Source organism: Thrips palmi, unplaced genomic scaffold, assembly GCF_012932325.1.
Source record: "Thrips palmi isolate BJ-2018 unplaced genomic scaffold, TpBJ-2018v1 HiC_scaffold_17, whole genome shotgun sequence".
Lineage (NCBI taxonomy): Eukaryota > Metazoa > Arthropoda > Insecta > Thysanoptera > Thripidae > Thrips > Thrips palmi.
Window position 1 is genome coordinate 3466789 of NW_023144626.1, and position 21502 is coordinate 3488290.

General features: G+C 54.6%; 1 protein-coding gene across 1 annotated transcript; it reads right to left on the reverse strand.

Annotated features, from left to right (window-relative positions):
* Nucleotides 1–296: 296 nt before the first annotated feature.
* LOC117643317 (protein FAM13B) lies at nt 297–18938 on the reverse strand. Its single transcript, XM_034382152.1, has 15 exons — nt 18730–18938; nt 6322–7111; nt 6144–6261; nt 5830–6024; nt 5403–5703; nt 5092–5289; nt 4823–5000; nt 4421–4744; nt 4129–4332; nt 3911–4048; nt 3620–3801; nt 3389–3528; nt 2952–3307; nt 2610–2875; nt 297–2528 (listed from the first exon to the last, which is right to left on the reverse strand). The coding sequence occupies exons 2-15, from the start codon at nt 6616–6618 to the stop codon at nt 2288–2290; spliced, it is 3138 nt and encodes a 1045-aa protein (XP_034238043.1). The 5' UTR covers nt 6619–7111; nt 18730–18938; the 3' UTR covers nt 297–2287.
* Nucleotides 18939–21502: the final 2564 nt, after the last annotated feature.

Consider the following 21502-nt stretch of genomic DNA (forward strand, 5'->3'; position numbering starts at 1 on the left):
AAGGTAAAACAAAACATCCTTTCAAATTGATCTCAGCCACTACACCATTTCCATTTCTCTTTGATTCAGACATATTGAACACAATTGAGAAAATGACCAAAGAAAATCTGAGGTCAACAATTTTTTGTCAAAAAATGCTTTACATTTATGGCAAAAAAATTTAAATGTTGCAAATTCTACCTGGTACCTGCTGGAGCACTTCCTTCCTCCAGGCTTGACCCAAATCGATTGTACATCCCTCTTGTACAATGATAGTATTAAAATGGTGTTTGAGGATGTAAATAAAATGTCATAGATCTTTTTTCCTCCTATTTATTTAAACAAAAGACCCCCGCTGAGTTTTAAAACATAGGATTGCTTTCAATTTGGCAGTTGGCAGTTTTATGTAGTATAAAATTGTTAAAGGCCTGACACACTGTAAATTTTCAGAATTCTGCACTCTTTTTCTCTTTTTCTTGGCTGGTACATGGCTGCTATTGGAAATTACAGGACGTATTATCATGTAAAAAGCAAGTCAAAGCAGACCTCAGAGTATATACAAATACTTACTACAGTTAAATGCGAATTCAGGCTTCAGCCAACCAAGTATTTCGTCCACTACTTCCATCACAGATAAACAACAGTAGATAAACATTCTAAAGCTATGAAGAAAGCATTCCAGACACACTTCATATTTTGAAACAAAAGTGACCAATTAACAACAATAATTACAGGTGCTTGTTACTCCAGTGTATTTATACTTGCAGAAGACAACACAGACAACATATTAATTTAAAATATTTACATAGATACAAAACTGCCTGTTATTTGCAGTTCACAATTTCTGCTTACCCTCAAAGGTCAAGCAGAAAAAATTCTGAATACACACAATAAAATCAAAAGCACTAGCTCCATTGACTTTTGCTAGAGACGAAAATTGCATTGCAACAAAAGACTTCCATCAGTGACTAGTAACACAATTAACTAAAATTCAAACAAGCTACAATTTGAAATTTTTGCTCCGCAAACACTAAATCTTGTTTGGGAGCTTACAATGAATAACCACAGGTTTTAACTTGCTATGCATGTACAGTAACATATGATAACATCAATTTAAATATGAATTTAAAATAGATTGCATGTCTTACTCTAAACGCTACTGTGGAACAAACTGAGGCTTGTCCCAGAATATAGCCATCTATGATTTCAACACCTTTGCCCATTTAATTAAGACCATTGGTCCTTAACTTTTGACATTAAACAAAATATACAAACACAGTTCAAATCATATAGATTGTGAGAGCAGAGATAATGTACTTGATAAAATGCTCTCTTGATAATGACGTATGCACATTTTTCAATTTTAAAATGTATCTTTATGGACATTTATGAATTAATATGATTTGGTCACTACTGTGTTTTGTGCTTAAAGAATAAACATTTACAATTGTAAATTGTACTGGTAAGCTCAGTCTCTATTAAAATATTTGCACTATCATTGATGTTCTGCAGTACTTTCTTTCTTAGCTTCCCTTCCCATTTCATAGTCACACATGCATACAATTTAAGAGACAGCAACAACTAATTGATAATTGTGTGTCTTCAAATTCGCTTCCTCCACAAGGACATAAACATTCTACACTCATTTTCTTTTGATTGAACCAGTCTAGTTGGACACCTCATTCTTCGGTGAGCTTCACAACAAATGAAACTACATTTCTATACAGGAAAAAAAAAAGAAAGAAAAAACGGACTGAGTGCACTGTACTGTAGAATGTGTAACAGAACAGGGACTCAAGGATTCGAGTGCAAACAAAAACACAGAATCTTTTGATTCTTGGGGATGTGTCGCTTTCTAAATCAATCCATGTACAAGATTCAAATTTTGCATAAAATATTTGATTTCACACACTACACATCCTGCCGTTCTCTTAATCTAGTTAATAGCTAAGCAGCATAACTATATAAATATGTGGAAGAGGAAATATCACAAAAACAAAAGAAATAAGGAAAAGCGGCACAGTCAAATTGCTGAAAACCACATTCAAACATGCTTCAAAATGAAGACAAAGAAATATTTTTATATCAAATAGCTCATATACATATGTGATAGAGAAAAAAGAAAGGGACACTTGGAGATTCTTCCATCCCATCAAACATCCCCCCCCCCTCTTTTTCCCACCCTCTTTTACATACACTCACAGACACACAAGAAAAAGGTATAAGGTACATCCTGCACTGAAAAATAGAGTGGTACTCAGTACACACGTTAATTTTCAGTGTGCAATCATTCAGTGTCACATTAAGATTACCTTTGCTTGGCTACCAATGCCTCCAAGAGTCTAAGCTTAGCTTTAGTTTGTTTGTATGATGAATATATGGTTGCAAAATCTTTGGCAGCTCCAGCATCACCAGGGAGAGCCACTCTGTCTTCACGCTGCATGCGGCGCCCAGTCTGCAGTTGAAAATGTTCTTCCTGCTCACGTAGAAGACGTCTCAACTTTTTCTTTTCCTCACGAGTTTGAGTCAGTTGCAAAACCAGATCTGACCTGTGTAATAAGGCCACACTGATAATGAGTTATTCAGGAAAAATTCAAAAAAATTTCTGAATGATTAAAAGTTTTACTTACAGAGGAAGTGCATGTAAATTTTCTCCCAACGAATCAGAGGAACTGGTCTGGCTGTCACTTGTCTCCTCCATGCTCGGCTGGTTTTGTAACCCAATGGCAGGTGAAGAGGAACTTGCATTGGTTACAATAGAACCAACTGATACTACAGGCAGCATCATATCTGCACTACCATCTCCCATTATAGAGAAAGAAGTTGATGGAGTGAAGTCCATTGCTTCATGTTCATGGATTGTTTCCAACTCATTGATGCTATCCTTCAGCTTTGACTGGAAAAAATAATTATTTATAAAAGGAATTTAAGGTATTGAAAAAATGACAAAGACCATTTTTAAAGGTACTCACTGATCCTGCTCGAGCTACAATTCTTTTTAAAGTACGATAACGATCATATAAAGGTCGCACAATCTCCCTGTCTTGTTTGCTACTTGCTCTTCCACAAATTTTTTCCAACAACAAAAGTGCTTTCTGCATGGCCAGTTTCTCTGCAGCATGTTCTTCAGGCGACATGTCATCTATAGATTCTGGGCGTCCACCAATACGTCGCTTTTCTTTCAAACGGCGCTCAACTTCTGCTACAGTGTCTTCAATACCGCTGAAATATGCTAGCCCAGTTGAACCATCTAAACCAGAGACGCAATGGTGAATAGATCTAGCTTCTGATTGAGTATTCATTGCAGAGAGAGGGTTTTCCTTTATCTCTGTAGGGCAGATAATGCACACAACATTTAAAAACTTGAGTACAGCCATTTTCAAAGCCAAAATGGATTTCATGCACTTACCCTTTAGCTCCTTGCGAATATGACTCAAATCCGTGCACAACTTTTTAATGTCCTTGTTGGCCATTTTGTCAGACTGGGATGGCCGGTAACCCAATTCCCTCTCAAAGCCTTCTTCATAGCGTTTTAATTTTTTCTTAATGCTAAACATAGAGATGAATCACAAGATTAATAAAATAAAAAAAGTATAAAGAGAATTGTGTACACTTGGACAAGCATTGGACGGCAGCTTACCTTGCAATCTGTTTGTTCATTTTTTTAATTACATTTTCAACATCTAAAGCAGGGTTCACTAGACAAGATCCATGGTGGTCCCCTGGCGGTGATGGAGGAATGTTATGGTCCATAAAAACACGACGAGAAAGAATCATTGAGTTTCGGGGTGAAAGAAGAATTCCTCGCCCAGCATCTTCCTCCTAGACAACATGAAAAAGAATTAATTCAACATTATCACATAGAAAATGCTACAAAACAATAAAGAGTTAAATGAACTCATATAAAAAGCAGCCTACAAATTATACTGACCTGATGTTGAGGTCTCACATAGTCCCACCCAACTCGACTGGCCACAGGTTCACTGCTATCAACTGACTGGTGAAGAGTGGTCAAATCTAAGGGCGGTGTGCATGGACTGATGGATGGTGAAGGAGACCTTTCCCTTTCCTACAACAAACAGAAAATTTAATACAGGAAGGTGGAACGGTCACTTAACATACAGAGGACCACGAGGGTACTACACTTACAGGAGGGTGTAGTTGAAGAAATGAGTGACTTGATCCTGGACGGGATTCATCTGATAGTGAATCTATTTCTGCTGCTGGCTCCAAATCATCATCTTGTTCTTCAGATGAGAGAGAATTTTGATCGGGCAAGTCAGGAGGATGTTGTGTTACAGTGGTGTCAGGTTTATTTGAAGATATTTTGAATAAGTCCTTGTCATCTTGATCCTAAAATTTCAAAACAATAGAAATTACAGTTCAAGAATTCCAATAAATTTGTTGAGGAAATTAATGGAAATACTGGAAAAACACCTACTTTAACAGATTTATTGCTGACCACAGTAAGTGTACTGGAAGAATGGTGAGTTCTTTTCTTCCGCCCTACATTACGTCTAGCAACAGATCTTGGAGGTAAAAGAGAACGAGAGAAACGCTCACAGCTTCGCCTCTTCTCGTGTTCATCTTCATGTATCTCAGCAGGGTAACGATCTCGTGCTTTGATTGAATATGGCTGATCTCGGAGCAACTCATTTTCTTTTTGTGTTAGGCCAGAATCTTGTACAGGGATTTGAGTAGATATGTTGACATCTTTGGTTGCAATTGGTGAGTCAATGTGGTTACATTCATGAAGTGGCAAGTGCTACAAGATAAAAAGACAGTAAGCCTTGAGTCAAGAAGAGTCAATTTTTTAAAACTAAATAGCTGTAGGCAGACTTACAACAGCTGGCGGCTGGTCGGAGAGCTCCACGACTGTTGTAAATTTGGCTTTATTGCATGTTGATGCTTTCATCTTCTGCTTTACCCGACTGAAGTCCTCATGGCTGCTTACACGACGAATGCTTTCATTGGTCTTGTCAGCAAATGTTAATTCAATGTGACGTTCTGCTGAGCTTGATCTGGAACAAAAGAGGATGTTTCTCCTCATGTGCTACAAGTTACAGTTACAAGCTACCAGTTACAATATAATGGAGAGAAATAAACCCTCACCTTATAACTTTACGGTCATGGCTCTGATTTGAATTGGCACTTTCATTCCTCTCCTTTCGCTTCCTATGCTGACTCGAGCTTGCATTTTCAGTATCTTCTACATTCATCCTTGAAATTTCTCCAAGATTATTTTTCTTAAAAAACATGGGAGATTTGTCATTTGGTTTGGAAGGTACTTCATTTGGATGATCTAAAATCCTGTAGAGTACAAAATTATGAATTTTAGTATCTTCTGGCACTGTTGGAGGTATTTCTCTCATAAAAGTTAAATAGGTATAAGAGGATGTAAAAATCACTGAATTTATAACTACCATTGATGAAAGACTGATGCATGATCTTGAATCAATCGTGAAGTTAAAATACTTGCTCTTGATAGCTGTTCAGCACCATAGTATTCAAACCCTCTGAGTAACAATAATGGGGCAAATATTGAGCCAAGGTGACTCAACATTGATTGTGGTCCGTTTTTGGAAGTGCGTTGCTGTTGGTGCTGGTTGTAGCGGTGCAAGAAACGTAAGATGTATCGGAGAAGTCTTAAATTTGTTTCAGGTAAAGTGCAAAGCACTAAACGTATCGCCTGACGCCACGTTCCTACTGATTCTTCAGACACTTCTGAAAAGAAAAAGCAAATTTATACGTCAATCACATTATAAGAGCAAAACAGACTTTAAAAAATATTTTGGTGCAGTGGCAATTTAAAGGTATAGTTTCAAACCAAATTAAAAGATCGTTACTTACTGTCATGCACAGACAAAAGCTCTGCAGCAACATGGCCCCAAACGATAGGTTCAGGAAGCTCCTTGAGCCACATCAGCAGCAGCAGGGCAGTGGAGAAAACGTCACCGGACCCTTCCAGGTCCAAGGAGGCACGCAGCCCATCGGCAAGTCGGTGATTCGCAGAGGAGGATTGGAACAAGCCTTCGGACTGCAGCCCTGAGAGAACAAAAGAAGTCACATTAAGAAACTGATCAAGGCAACCGGCCCAGCGGCCTGTTCGGCGGTGCTGCCTATGCCGAGCAGCCATTACCATTACAGGTGCTAGGCAGTCTCACCGTGGTTCTCCAGGTAGCTGCAGATCTTGGCCACGACCACGGGCACGCCGTCCTTGGTGAGGGCCACGTCGCACAGCGGGATGCCGAACTGCTTGTTGGCCTTGCTGGCCTTGCTGGCCTTGCTGGCCTTGCTGGCCTTGTTGGCGCGGGGGGTGGGCGAGGACGGCCCCGCCCCGACGGCCGGCCCGGCCGCCACGCTGGCCCCGCGCCCTCCGCGCCCACCGAGCAGCGAGTCCGTGATGAGTCGCTTCACCCTGGACAGCCGGCCGAGGCCCTGCCGGTGAGGGTGGCCCTGCAAGCCCTGCAAGCCCTGCCCCGAGACGTCCTGGGGCTGGCCGTACGATGATCCCCTGTCCGACGTGGACCTCGACGTCGTCCTGGACGTCGTCCTGGATGCCTCCCGGTGCAGGCACGCCACATCGTCGGCGTCCGGGTCCACGGCGCGAACATCTCCGCACAGGGTGGGGCGTCGCATGGCTCCCACGCAACAGTCGTCGTCGCTCTCCGCGCGCCAGCCGCACAGGCACTCCTTTGCTATGTTCCACAGGGTGGACGAAGGGGAGGTCTTGGCGTGCGTCGACTGCGTCGAGGTCTTGGATCAAGTCCCCGCCAGACACGCGTCGCAGCACTGCAGGCTGTTCGGTGATTCACTCTACACACTATCACTACACATCGCCCGCGCTCTTCGCGCTCTTCGCGTTGCTGGGGAGTCTCACAAGTGTCTTTGGTTTCAACGAAAGGGCCGCCGCGCGTTCGGCACAAGTCTCTTATTCTAGTGATTCGAGTCGCCAGTGAAGGGGAAGTCCAGGCCGAGTCCGAGGAGCGCTGGTGGTCCGTCTACGGGTTCATGTCACGGTCGAGGCACATCTTGACCAACTACGGCTGCTTCAGGAAGTGCGTGGACACCAACCGTAGGGTAAGCATGGGGAGGCTTACAGCTGCGCCGTGGGGGGGCCGCTGGCACCACTCTGCAACAGAAACGACGAGAAACGTTACAACAAGTTGGAAAGGGGCGTACACCGCGTCTCCGCACAAGGTTGTGACATTACATCAAAAACAAATGAGAAAATCGCGAATTCGCGAATCAGGCTCGACCTGCCCCCACCCTATACGCTCAAACAACGAGACAGTTTCACAGCCGTTCGAAGGCGATTTCCCGTTTCCGGAATCACAGCGTGCATGCAAAAGCGAGCAGCAAAAGGCCACCTCACCTCACCCCACCCCACCCCCGGTCGCCCTCCGACCAACTAGCAGGCGGGCAGGGGGAGTCGCAGCGACCCAAGGCAGCCACGCTGCGCGCTGCGCGCTGCGTCCCTCCCTGGCGAGGCGAGGCGAGGGCGAGGCAGACGCCCACGACGCCCACGGCCGCAGAGGGCCGCGCGGGGCGACTCGCCAAAACGTTGGGGCAGACAGGTGAGGGGAAGGGGAAGGGGGCGCCGGGGGGCGCGATCTGTGCAGCGCGCCAGCGCGCCTCTGCCGTGTTGGGTAACGAACCGAGCTCAGCCTCCGGGCTTGGCGAGGGGGAGAGGGGGAGAGGTGTACATTCACGGGAAAAAGCTCAGGGGGCGGGGCGGAGGCGGGGTGGAGGCGCAAGGGGAATCAACAGGGTTGGCGCCGCTGGCGGGGCTGCTGGGGCCGCCGGGGAGCCAGGCACTGCGCAGCACGCTGGAAGCACGCTCAGAGCACGCCGGATCCAGCCGGTCCGATCCAGCTCCAGCAAGCTCCAGGACCAGGACCAGCAGCATCCAGGGCGAGCGCGGCGAGCGCGGCGAGCGCGGCGAGCACCCCCCTCCCCAGTCCCCGCTCTCCACGCGGAACAAAAAACTGCCGCCCCCTCCCAGAGGCGGGGTAGCAAGGGGGCGGAAGAAGACGGCTGCCCCCCAGCCCCTCATCTCCGCCCCCGCCCCCGGGGCCCCACTCCGAGCCCCACTCCGTCCACTCGGCAGCAGCGCGGTGCGAGAGAAAATCGATATCCAGCCCCCTCCATCCAGGCGAGGCGGAGGGTGGTGCCGGGGCCGTCCGGGCCCGTCCCGTCCGGGCCCGTCCCGTCCGGGGGCCGCGGGGGCAGCCGAGAAACGCAGAAGGGCGAAGTACGGACGATGCTCCAGACACGCGTTACACAATCCATCCGCGGTGCACGCCTGGCGTCGCCTGGCACGCGGCACGCGACGCCATGCACGAGCGCAGGCACCTGCACGTGCCTAGCGCCGCCTAGCGCCGCCTAGCGCCCCGGCCACGCGGGGGCTTTGTCTCGGACTGGAGCGGGACGACCAGACCGCCACCAGACCGTCGCCACAAAGGCGCAGACGACGACCACTTTCAATCGCCACACACACACACACACCGTAACGCACACACTGACGGCGTATCAGGGTGTTTTTCGGCTACTTGCAATGAAGCCACAGCCAGATTAAATCACGTTTCAAGGAATATGCGGCCCCCCGATGGGTTGCCTACCCACAGGCGCACCAAACTCACGCGGCCCACCACACTGTTTTCTGTTTTCCTTGCACGAGGAGTGAGCTTCCCTTCCGCCACGCAGGCCAGAGTGCGACGCGCGATTTGCGATTCGAAGCCAGACTGTCCGAGTCGCCTAATCCGCGATGGCACTGCCTGGGTAATCTAAATCTCATCACGGCGCCGGGCAGTGCTTGCGTCGCTCTGTCTCTCTCGCACTCGCGGTGCGAGCCGTGGCGGTGCGAGGGGGACACGGCGAAGCGGGCCGAAGCACGGAAGGCGGGCCGTTATCCGGGGATTGTCCCGAGACTTCCCCAATCAAGTGAGCAGCAGCCCTGCATCCGCCTGCAGCTGGCTTCCGAGCGGCGCTGTCTCTCTCGCACCCCTTCGAGGCGCCCCGTGAGTGCGAGGGAGACAGAGCGACGAGCGCTGTTCGGAATCAAACGGCTGCCGCAGCGGACACACTGTCAACAAAGGGAGGTCGCGTCCCACGCCGCCGCGGCCCCACTTAGCCGAGCCGCGGCGAGCGGAGGGGTGGCTCCCGTCTCTCTCGCACTGCCGGGGCGTCCGTACTTTTTTCTCACAGTGTGGCGGCGCTTCATCCAACAGCCAGTTCTGCGGCTTCGGTTTTCGCAAAGGGACCGCCTGGCCGGCCTGGCCCAGGGAAGCGCTCTCCCAGGCCTTGTGACGTATGTACGTCCGCGAGTCTGGGGGGGTCGCCGGGCCGCGCGGGGCAGCACAGAATGTCACAGGTTGAGGCCCGTGCCCGTCTAATCGGATGACCTTGGACAAGTCCCGGCCAGGCGGACGAAGCACGAAGGGCGAAGAGGAATGGGGAAGGGCGGGCAACTTTTGCGCTGCAAACTGACGCTCAGTCCGCAAACTCACGGCGGGGGTGGGGCCTCAACAGTGGAGTGGCTGCTGTTGGAAACTCGCCTCAGTTGCTTGTCTACCGCCCTGCCAGCACACTGTGCAATGATGGACAGAGGCCACTACGTGGTCGGCCTGTGGACTGATGGAGGTGTAGAGCCATCACGCAAACCAAGGGCGCCGCAACTCACTTTCTCTGTCTCTCTCACATGCAGAGTGGCGTTTAGGGTGGTCAGCGACAGGGTTGTGTGTCCGTGTGTGTGTGTCTGTGTGTGTGTCGAAGCCAGGGCATCCTGCCCGCATCGATGCGACACGCGGCACGCACGCGCACGCACGCACACGCACCCAGAGCCACCGGCCACAGCCATCGACCGGTGGAGGAGGAAGCGTTGGGAACCGCGGCACGGAGCACCGCGAAGCACGAAGCGCCCTTGTCGACACCTGGGCCAACCGCCACGGACACAGGCGGCCGCAGGCAGGGGCCCGCCCCGCAGGGAGCCGCAGGGGGCCCCAGGCCGGGCAGGGCTAGACCGGCTGGTGGAGGCTGGTGGCGCACCAGGGGAGGGTCACGTAGCGGCAAAGCCGAGGCAAAGCGCAGTGCCGTCTGATGCCTAGGCCGCCCTTCGGACCCCTTCGGACCGCCTGCTTTAAGACAAGCGTGGGACGCATCCAGAACAGGCATGGCCTGAGCTTGCTGGTGGCCGCGCGGGATTTCGACATATTTCTACACAAATGGATGACTTGCGAAGGGGTGGCAAATTTGCATTAAGTTGAAATCCTTCGAAAACAAAAATTGATAGAAGTTGGCTGTCATTGGGACAAGGCTTAGAATTCAAGAGAATGATTTCTATGAGTTTAAGACTTAAAGGAAGGTATTGACGGCTTTTATCGTCGAGGGTTCGAACCCCGCTGGGGCCGGAATCGCTTCGCTGCTTCGCCCTCCAAGGCCCTTCCACGACACACTGCCATGCCATGGCACGGCGCCCCGCCGCGCCCCGCCGCGCCCCGCGGTTCAATATCCCCGTTGACCTAAATGGGATGGATCACGCGTCTCTTCAGCGCCGCCCGGCCCGGCCCGACCGCCAAGGGTGCCTTCAGCATTCGACACCGCTTCGCTTCGCTCTCGCTTCCTAGCTAGTCAAGAACCGATTTGCCTGAAAGCCGCCGAAACCTCGACACCACCGCCCGATTCAAGAGGGGCTCAGTGGGGCGGGGCCGGGCAGAGAGTGGGGCTGGGGCGAGGGCGCGGGCGAGGGTGCGGGGTCGCGGCGCGCCGGGTGCACGGCGACCGAAGGCACCAAAGGGGACCTAGCTCCGAGGGTTCGCCGGGGCGGCCGGGGCGCGCAGTACCATCCCCCGTATCAAAGCAAAGGGAGCCAAGCCGAGCCGAGCCGAGCCGCCCACCCGGACACATCGACCCCGCGGCGGCCCGGCCCGGCCCACCCCGGTCGCTTTGTTCAAGGCGTAAAGTGAGACTGAACACTCAGCGCGGCCCGCCGCGGGGACATATTTCAATCTGGCGGTGACGGCGATGGAAACGGGAACCCGAGACGTCGACACGAAGGAGCCTGCTCGCTAAACAACCCACCCCACTGCGCGCCGCTCTGCACGGAACCGACGGGCAGCGCACAGTGGGCCAGAAGACCGGTGGAGGCGGCCAAGACTAAAGACCCATTTTGAGCCCCAGAATCACTGGGACTCGAATCGAACGTGTGACCCCATCATTGGATTGCTCTCCGAACGAGGAATCCATTGGTGGGGTCACACGTTCGGTCCGAGTCCTGTTTAGCGAGTCTGGTGCTCAAAACGCGTCTCGAGTTTTCGCCGCCCCCACCGCTCTTCTGGCACACTGCGCACCGGGTACGCTGCGCTGTGTTTTGGCAGAAGTGGCGCCGTCGGCTGCCGCCAGCTGTTTCCAGTAGCAATATTGGTTTGTGGGCACCACTGCACGAGTGCCCTCACCATTGTGATGCTCGCCCAGCGCGTCAATAATAGTTCAGTCCTGTTTGTTTATGTTTTCAAGGATAATTTGGCATTCTCATTGGCGCAATGGTCGCGCGGGGTCATCTCGCCATTCGAGTGACAGCGACTCCTCGAGGCGATCACTCCCCAGCCCAGCGCACACACCGGCTTGTTTACACCGTGATTGATGTCACCGGCCTAATGGCTCCTCGTGAAAAACAGAACGCGGGTCGCTCTGATGGCCCCGGCCTGGCTGAGCTTGCCCTGGGCTTGCCGGCCTGCTCGATGGAGCGGCGCAGCGCGCAGCGGCGCCCCTGACAACTTAAACCCTTTCGTAACGGGCGCTTCGATTTTCGTTCCGCCCTCGTCTGCTCACCTGTGCGAAGCCATGGCCAGGGGCCGCCAGGGGCGGGCAGGGGGCGCCCCGCGAGGGTGAAGGACAGCGCACAGCGCTCAGTGCGCAGCAAGCCTCAGGCGGGGCACTGCAAGCAGTCTGAGCCCAAGGCCCCAGCTCCCTGCCTTTTATAGAGACCGACCCGCTATCAGGTAATACCCTATCGAGCCGCGGCGATCTCGTTGGGAATGCGTGACCTCATCTTATCTACGGACCACTACTACGCTGGTACACCCGCTTCCAGTCGAAACATGAAGGATTGATGTGCGGTGGCAGCACACTGCCATGGGAGAGGTAGCAGTCGCTGGCCGACGCAGCGGGGGCACATATTGGCGCACTAGTTCGACGGTCCTGGTCGAAGCGACGCGACCAAGCTCGCGAGACTCCCGATAGTGGGCTGTTGAACTAAATCCCATAATTATGGGTGACACGCTGAGCCCGCTTTGTTTTGGCGATGAGATTGCCAACGTCGCGCCGTGTGCACCGGATCGCCCTGTCTCTCTCGCGCGCGACCCGTATACACGTGCGAGAGAGAAACGCTCAATGGCATCAGCCTGCACTGATACCAGCATAAAATCACGCTGACTTGCCGACTTGTTCCCGGAAGAAATGAAAGTGCAACAAAACGAAGCAACGTGACATACGAACATATACAGAGCCATTCGGACTTGGAATTTTCGTTGAAAAATATATTGTTGTTTAGCCTAAATCTTCTTTCAAGTATGTTTCTGAGTACGCTGTTAAGTTGGCATAGTGTGTGATGAAGTTCTAGGTTGTGGGATACAGCGTCGAATCGACGTTTCATCGCGCTGGGGGTGAACCCTATAACTTCCCCGCCCCCGCCACTATTGGAAATCCCCCCTCCCCCTCCCCCTCGCTGCGCTGCCACTCGCTGCACCTCTGCCCGTCCAAGGACGTCCTCATTACCCTGCGTGCAGGTTGGGCGGCGTGGCGTGGCGTGGCGTGGCGTGGCGTGACTGCCGAGGAGGGCACCGCCGCGGGGGCGGCTGGCCTGGGCCGGGCCGGGCCGGGCGGGGCGTGTCACTGGCCTGGAAGTGTGTCACGGCACGGCGGGGCGGCCGGAGAGGGGTTGCCCCGTTGGCCCGCTGGCTCGGCCACGCCAACGCGAGCTTCCCCGGACGACTCCGGAGCCGGAGGCCACCGGAAGCCGGAATTAGCCGTTCCACCGGAAGTTCAAGCGAATCCGGCAGCGAAAATAGATATCCGGAGCAGTCGCCGTCTCCCTCACGCCTCTACGGAACGCCCCGTGAGTGCGAGAGAGACAGACTCTCGGAATGAGCCAGCAGCCCCCGGGCCCAGCCCCCGGGCCCAGCCCCCGGGCACGCTGCAGGGCTGCAGGCCCACTTCCAGGTCGGGGTCGCCTGCTGCCGGAGCCACTACACTGGCCAGGCTGCTGGCCGCGGGGCCGCGGGGCTGGACGGAGCTGCGCGGATCGATCCCCGGAGCACGGGTCAACAACCGGCAGCGAGCCAGGGCAGGGCGAGCAGGGCGCAGGGTGGCCGAGCAGGCTCTCTCCTAACAAAAGAGCCACTCTGTCCCTCTCGCACTCTGAGGGCGCCCCGTTCTGGTGCGAGAGAGACAAACCTTTCCGAGGCCGGGCACGTAAAAGAAGGGCTCAAGAGCACCAGGACGTTGAGGAAGGCCTTTCACCACAAGCTGGATTGGACGCAGTGGTCGCCGAAAGTCAGCAAACACCGATACTTTCAGTGATTCAATTACTTTTTGAGCAACTTCGCGAGACTTGCGTTCCCACACTAGCTGTGGCAAAAGCGTCTCCGAGGCGGGACATGAAAGAGTACGAGAAGAGTAGGACCTCAGACGCGACCGCACGTTGGGTGGCCTACGCTCCGCTCGACAGGCGCGGCGCAGTGGCTGGTCGGTCTCGGCTGCCCTTATGTCAGTAGCCTGGGAAGTTAGCGAAAGCAACATAATGCTTCCACTGGTAGCCAACGAATATGACGTCACATTCGTTGGCCTACCAGTGCACAAGGCATCATTCGGAGACTTGAAAAGGCAGCTGTGAACAGCTTCCTTCGTACCCTGGAGCAAGAAGCAGAGAGAGAGACAGAGGCGATGAGGCAGCAATGTCACTCTGCATGTCTGGCATTCTCTGGAGACCAAGCCGAGCCACACCAGCCGCACGCACGGAACGCAGAGCGGGGCACCGCGAGGCACAGCCTGGGCGAGGCACAGCCTGGGCGAGGCACAGCCTGGGCGAGGCACAGCCTGGGCGGCCCCAGCAGAGTGAGAGAGACAGCGAGGCACTCGCCTTTAGACAGGGAGAGGAGAGGCCTGGCGGACGAGCCCCGGGCCCCAGCGCTCAGTACACTGTTAAAAACAATAATCTCAGAAATTTCCGCACAACAAGTTGGGAAAAATTTGCGAGAGGCTTCCGGGAAATTCCCCAAAACTCCAGTTTTACCATCAGTGCCCATTTTGTACGAGTTTCCGGTGGGTGTAGCACAAATTTGACACGAAACGACGTCCCCGGAAATGCCCCATTTATATACTTTTAACAGTGTGGGCAAGGAAGGCTCTGGTTGACTGTGCGACGCAGCGTCAAGTGGAATGATCCCGCTTCCCACTCGACGACAGAGAAAGAGAGAGAGACGGGGTTCAAGGCCGTCTCGGCTCCTCCGCGAATCGGTTTGTTCCGAATTCAAGCCGCTGCTTTGCTTTGTTGGCAGAAACAGATAGAGAGAGAGAGAGAGAGAGAGAGAGAGAGAGAGAGAGAGAGAGAGAGAGAGAGAGAGAGAGAGAGAGAGAGAGAGAGAGGCAATTTCGCGAGGCTATTGCGGTCGCCGTCTAGCCAGTGTGCGTGTATGCCCGAGTGTCCTCTGTGAAGCAGCGCGCTCGGATGGAAACTCGCTTCACTCAACAAATAGAAATAAAAACTGAGACAGGAAAATAAAACGGTTTTGAGCTACGTTTGGCGGAGTCGGGAAGGACGCGCGGTCTGGGCTGCCGTGGTTTCTCAGTCGCCGTTGTCTCTCTCGCACCGATGGGTCGTCCCGTAGCGACGCGAGAGAGAGAGAGAGAGAGAGAGAGAGAGAGAGAGAGATAGCTGCGCGGGAAGCTCGAAATAACGAGCGGGGAAGCGAGCCAGAGTAATTGTGCCGAGGCGCCATGCAAAAGGAGAAGTAGTCTCTCTCTCTCACGGTGCATACCGTAGGGTGCGAGGGAGACAGAGCGACTGTCAACGTCTCACAGCGTTCGGGAGTCAAGCATTGCCGGTCGAACCGAAGGCAAATAAACCGCGATCGCGCGGGTCGGAGCGATGCCCCACCAATTGAAAGCAGAGACTGACTCCGAAGAGTGTCGCACTGTCTCTCTCGGTGCTGTTCTGACGGCCTGAGGACGTCCGCATGTGATTCAAATAGGGTCGTTCTACGAAGCACTACCCAGGACACACGCGGTTAAAAAGGCAAAATGAGCGAGTCCGTGCGAGGCTGGCGCGGGCTGAGAGGAGGAAGTCCTGGCCGACGGCACGCACTACGCAGTGGCGTCCCAGAGCGTCCTTGAGCGCCGCGACGTCGTTTTTGACACCTCCACTGACCGTCGCACCTGCGGGCACACCGCGAAACTGCCCAACACTGCCAGGACACTGCGAAATGGGGAAGGAAAGGGCCCAAAACGTCCTGGCCGTGTCGCGTCAACCCAGGACTGCAAGTCTCCAACAGCAAGCAAAGACGGTCCAAGCAGGGCGAGCCACTGCCTAGCAGTGTGGTGGCAGGCGCGACGAGGGGCAAAGTTACGACCGGACGGCATTGTGTTCGGTAGAGCCAGTCGGGCCAACCGGGGGAGCAAAAAGTCAACTGAAAGGAAGCACGCGCAAACGCACCGCACGCGCCGTAGTCGGGAAGCAGGCTCGTGTCCCATCCCAACGTCGCCCAGTGTGGGCGCCAGGTCCTCCTTTGGTTCCGCGTCCCTCCGCCAGGGGCGCCACCGAGGGCGCCACCGCGGCGCTTTTTGCCCTTTGGCCCTTCGGGAGGGAGCATCCCTTGGCGCCTCTAATTCATGGCCCGCCCTTCCCCTTCCACGGGCGTGTACTACGCCGTGACCTTGGAAGGGATCAGGGTGGGGAGGAAGGGCCCCCTCGCCCTGCCACCCTTTCGGAGGGCAGTAGCGTAAACAGCCAGTAAACAACACACAAGGTCCACGCCAAAATGCGCCGAAATGGCACCAGCGACGGTCAACACGCTTGACGAGTCGATGCGGGGGTGGATTGTCCCGAGGTCTACATCGATTTCCCCCGACAAAAGCACTGTTAAAAAAATTCTGAAAATTCAGACAACTTTTTTCAGACTTGACGTTATGAAACACCAATTAAGACCTTTTTATGAAATTTCATAACTTTTGTCTGAGATGTCAGACAGGGCAGTCTGAGACCGTGCTTGGTCTGAATATTTGTACCCAGTCTGAAATTTCATAATGAGGGAAGTCATAAAATTAAGATTAGGCTGACTAATACAAAACCAGATATACAAAATCAAACGTCGCGCATCAAAGCATTATGATATTGGCAGTTGTTATGTTGAGGGAGCTTGTTGAATGCAAACTGTGGACCAATCACTTCTCAAATGGTTTGGTCCACTTGCTTGCAGCCGCCTGGAGTTACGTTTCAGGGACCTGCCGCTAGGTGGCGCTGAGCGCCGCGGCAGATCGCACTTTGTATTTCCGATTAATGTCATTAAAGTAAATAAGTTTTGCGAACAGCATCGTCTCCTTGCTTTCGTATTATCAGCTCTAGCCTTTAGCAATAAGTTTGAAACAACACTATTACTCTGAAGGGCGAGAAAACCGCACAACGTTGGCTCTCGCTGGCGTCTGCGAGAGGCCATTTTTGGTAGCATGGTGTCCATTGTGCGCGGAATCCCGGCGGCTTTGGAGTATGCCTTTCGGCACGGGAGAAAAATCTTATCCGCCAAAAAGGCCGCCCTAACAAGCGTCTAGCCACCAAATAGGTGCCCTTTCCGCACGATTGCTGCAGGATGAATTCACACAGTATGTTCTAAAATTTTGGACAAAAAGTATGAATTTTCAGCTACAAAGCAGTGGGAATTTTAAGACTTGGCCATGTCTGAATTTTAAGACTTCATTTTCAGACCAAGACGAGTCTGAAAATTAATAACGAGTTTATGTAAAAGTACTTCACTCAAATTAGTCTGAAAATTCAGAAATTTTTTTTAACAGTGAGGACAAAAACAACGTCTGTCGTTCCAAACGGACAACAAAGAACTCGACGCGCAAGGAAAAGGGGGCCCTCAATCCAAAAGCGGGCCATGCGTCTCTATTCGGGTGCAATCCGGAGCGCAGCGTCAAACCGGTTTGCCGGGAGCAAAACCGGTTCCCGGACAGTGGCGTGTGAGCATGACAGCTGTGTCACCGCCATCACCGTCACCGGTCAGCGCGCCGCCAGCGCCGTCAGGCCCGTCGGGCCGTCACAGCTGCTGCCCCGTTTTGGCGCGCTTTGACGCTCGGGCACCGCCAAATGCGCCAGCTCAGTCCAAGCAAGGAAACCAAAACGTAGAGTTAAAACCTTCCGAGTGGTATATGACATTGTGCAAATTTGGGTTGCCACTTTCAAGACTAATTTTGCTGGCGAGGTTGTGGCATTGTTATCACGCCCTTGCAAAGTCTAGGAGTTGCTTACAAAATATTTCATCAATTTGTGATGAAATAGTCGTTCTTTTCAAGTGTCATCCACGTTTTTTTCAGAAGGTGAAAACACTTCTTACAGCGTACTGAACCCCAAGTTTGACTTGATTTCACTCCTCGGCAGACTCGTCCCCTCCTCCAAGTGAAGGTCGTCACGCGGCATTTTTGTCGGTCTTCCTGCTGGCACTGATGCCTTTACGCTTGCGCGCTTGCGCAACACCGTCGCGGTTGATTTTGGCGGGGCGCGCGGGGCGGCAGAACGTAGCGCCCCTCCAGACACAAATAAACGCTCGCCAGCAGAGCCAGCGGGCAAAGCGAGAGCACAATATTTTGGTACATTGGCTTCGCATCGCAACTCCCCACCGCAGCGGGCTTGGCGCAGGTCGGGAGAGGGGCCACGGGAGGGGGGGAGGGGAGGGGGAGGCTTGCATAGGATGCTGCTGCAAATCACTGGGGCAAATTTTCTCCTCTTTCATAACCTGAGCAATGTCGCGACACTAATTCGCTTCATTCAAATTAAACTAACGGTAACAAAAGAGAAACATTGGTTTTCTCTAGAATTTTTTTACTGTCCGTTCAACGATGTCGCACAAGAAAACTGTGTCAGTGCATTAGTGGAGAGCTGTGATCAGCCTGCGCACAAAACAGCACGAGTGCCGCCTTCAGGGACACAGGAGAAAGAGAGGGGGTGGGGGTGAGAGCGAGGTGGGGCGGGGGTTCCGGGGTTGCTCCCTGAGGCCCTCGGCGGGTCCTGAAACTAGATTGAACTAGAATCACTGGCAGGTCGTGTCGCGTCGCGCCTAGACTCGCTGGCGAGAATAGGCCGCGGGGCCTGCGGGGTCGACGCCACCAGACAATGCACCGAGGCCCTGGGCTGCCCAGCCCAGGCGTGCCCGGGCGTGCCCAGGCTTGCTGAGATGCTGCCCCCCCCCTCCCCCCCGCCCTGGGCCTGGGCCTGCCGTTGTGTCCCCTGATTGACAACTTTCTTTCACAGGAATGCGCGGCAGCGTGCCGGCTGCAGCGAGGCCTGGAGTACGGCACTTACGCCCTGATGCTGGGGTATGGTGGTCGGAGGCCTAGGCGGCCGGGCCTTGGCCGGGCCAGGGGGTGGGGGCGGTGCGAGGGGCGGTGCGAGGGGCGGTGCGCCGCAGCGCGGCAGGCAGAGGCCTCCCAGCGCAGCGGCGCAGCAGCGCAGCCAGCGGGTGGCCCGCCAGTCAAACTTACCGCAACACCACTGGCTAGACCCAGTTCATCGGAGAGGCAGCTCCTCCCTCGGCTTTGGCCTCTGCCGGTGTTCCGACGAATCCTTCGCGGGGCAGCACTGTGACCTGGGCAGCCTCCGCGGATGTAAATATTATGGTTGTGTGTCACCTGGGCAAGGTCCCGGGCGGCGCGCGAACGGGGCTCCGCGACTGCGCTCGTCTCGTGCCAGAGACACACTGAGCGCTGCCGTGCCGAGCCGGCGTGGTGGGGGCGGTGGCAGCGGGGGCCGCGCAGCCCAGGCGCAGCCGCGCACAGGACCGAGCCTGCCGAGCCTCCGAGCCGAGGCCGAACGCCCGAACGGCCTCCGAAGCAAGGACTCGGCCGCCGTAGGCCGCCGCCGCCGCCCTTCGGCGCGTGGTCGGACCACGCTCGGGCCGCCCGAACTCCCCCGAAGGTGTTGCACTTCCGCCCCGCTGCCCGGCCGAACGGCCCGAACGGCCGGAACGGCCCGAATGGCCCGAATGGCCCGAATGGCCCACCCTCGGGCTGCCATTCATGGCCTTCGACCATCCGCCGTGCCGCTTGGGCTAGCTTGGGCGAGGGCAGGGAGTTGTGTTGTGTGGGCTGTTACATCAGCGGGCCGCGGGCCATCCAGGTCCTACGCCCTTCCCTTACATGACCGTGAGATGCAGATGCACGCGACTCTCCGGGCCTCACTCAAGGACCTCCACGCGGAAAGGCAACCCAAACCTGCCCACGAGGCTACAGTATCCCTTAGATGAAGAGATGTTCAGCGTAGGCGCCGAGGATTAGAAAAGTGCGGGCCCTCCAAAAAGTACAGCGACTGTAGTGATGTATGTTCCCATTCAACCAGCCGAGGCCCAGTCTGTCCAGCCCCAGTTCACGAGGACCTTACCCTCGCCACTGCGACGTACCCCGCGCTCCTGCGGACTCTCGCCTCCCGGTGTCTCTGACGGCGAGGGGTATCGAAGAGCCTGCCGCACGCGGGGTAGTCCCGCTCAGCCGCGGTGGGGCGGGGACGCCTGGGGTAGGCCACCCGCTCCATGGAGGTGTGATGCGGGAGTGCCTACCCGTGACTACGCAGGCGCCTGCGAGGGGCGGCGCAGGCCACCCGCTCCATGGAGGTGTGATGCGGGAATGTATATCCTCGAAAGTGCAGGCGCCTCATACAGAACAAAAACAACCACAGGCAAACGAAAAAAATTGATAGCCAAAAGTTGAAAACAAAGATAGAGGTTTCAATGGGGCATCCTCACCTCACACATCGTTTAACGAAGGCTCCATTTATTGCCTTCGCTTTAGTTTTCCCGACACAATATTGACGATGCAGACTGTCAGAGAGGCGCCTTGCGCGCATCCAGGGCAGCCTGCCACGGTCCGCGAAGGGGGAGGGGAGGGGGGGGACTTCCTTTCGGCAGTCCATGCTGGCCACGGCGGCCACGGCGCTACCAGTGGTGCTGCACCGTGCCGCTTGATCCGTTGTTGATGGCCGGGGTTTGGCTTCGGGCTTCCTCCGAGGGTTATCCACCTTCCTCCCATTACCAGGCGCCGCGGTGGCGGTGCCGTGCCGTGCCTCGCCGTGCCGTGCCGCGCCGCGCCACGGCACTGGCAGACCGAACACCGGCAACGGCTCACTCCAAGCCTCGACAAGGAGAAGCAGCGTGGCCCAGGCAGCAGGCCCAACAGTGCTTTCGTCGCTCTGGCTCTCTCGCACCCCGACGGGGCGTCCTGCGAGGGCGAGGGAGACGGAGAGAGCGTCGAGCCCGCAGACAGTGGCAGCGCTGCCGGCCGCTTCCGAACAGCGCTCCGTCGCAGTCTCTCACCTGCGCGCCCCGCGAGTGTGAGAGAGACGGAGCACAGTTCGGGAGGAGCCGCCACTCGATAGTCCGAGCACACACACACTCACTCACACACACGCCGCTACTTAATGACAGCGCGGGCCGCGAGGAATCGCTGATGGCAGTGTAATGCTCCTGGCATTTGATTCAACCAACACACTCTGTGAACCACCCCTCACTCTCCACTCGCAAACTTTCAGTGCGTCACTCTCGCACTCACTTCGGTGTCACCTTGTCACTCGCCGCCCTTTGTCTCCGCACTCTCGGTGCACACTGTCATTGCCAAGAGAGCAAGCGACTCACACCGAGGAGGGCACTCGAAATTGGCGACAAAGTGTGAATGTGAGTGACTGCGTCTGTCTGTCTGTCTGTCCGTCTGTCCGTCCGTCTGTCTGTCCGTCCGTCCGTCCCCACTACGTGCCGCGCCGCCCCGATGGCAGCGCGCGCCCAGGCCATGGCGAGAATATTAACTTTTCGTCCGATTGAATTTCGGGTACCGACGAGCCGAGCCACTGCCGGACAAAGCCCGCGAACGCATAATGGCGCTGCTCTCTCTCTCTCTCACTCACGTGGAATCCGCAAGGGTGCGACAGAGACAGAGCGACGCCGCCTGCAGACTTGTCACAGTGCGACGCCGGCAGCGTTTCCTGCCCCCTAGCACCGAGCAGCGCTGTCGTTAGTGGAAAAGCGTTCCAAGTTATTATCTGGTTCACCAGTACGCGAACGGCGCCGAGCTCCAGAGACTAAGAGGAAGGAGAAGAAGAGAGACAGAGGAGAAGAGGGGGGGGATTAACCATGAAATAATCGAAATGTAAACACGCCAGCGTTGCAGGGAGCCACGGGCAGCCCGTGCCGTGCGCTTGCTCGCACTGCTCGCACTGGTCGCACGCCGCGCGCCTAGTCTCCCCGTCCGACTGGTTCTCTGCCGGCGTTCC

Excerpts from the sequence above, each read along its gene's own strand:
- LOC117643317 (XM_034382152.1), bottom strand. The coding sequence starts at position 6,618 with ATGCGACGCCCCACCCTGTGCGGAGATGTTCGCGCCGTGGACCCGGAC. Across the intron at positions 6,025-6,143 it reads CAGCTACCTGGAGAACCACG|GGCTGCAGTCCGAAGGCTTG; the intron begins GTGAGACTGCCT and ends TTGTTCTCTCAG. Across the intron at positions 5,001-5,091 it reads CATGACCGTAAAGTTATAAG|ATCAAGCTCAGCAGAACGTC; the intron begins GTGAGGGTTTAT and ends CTTTTGTTCCAG.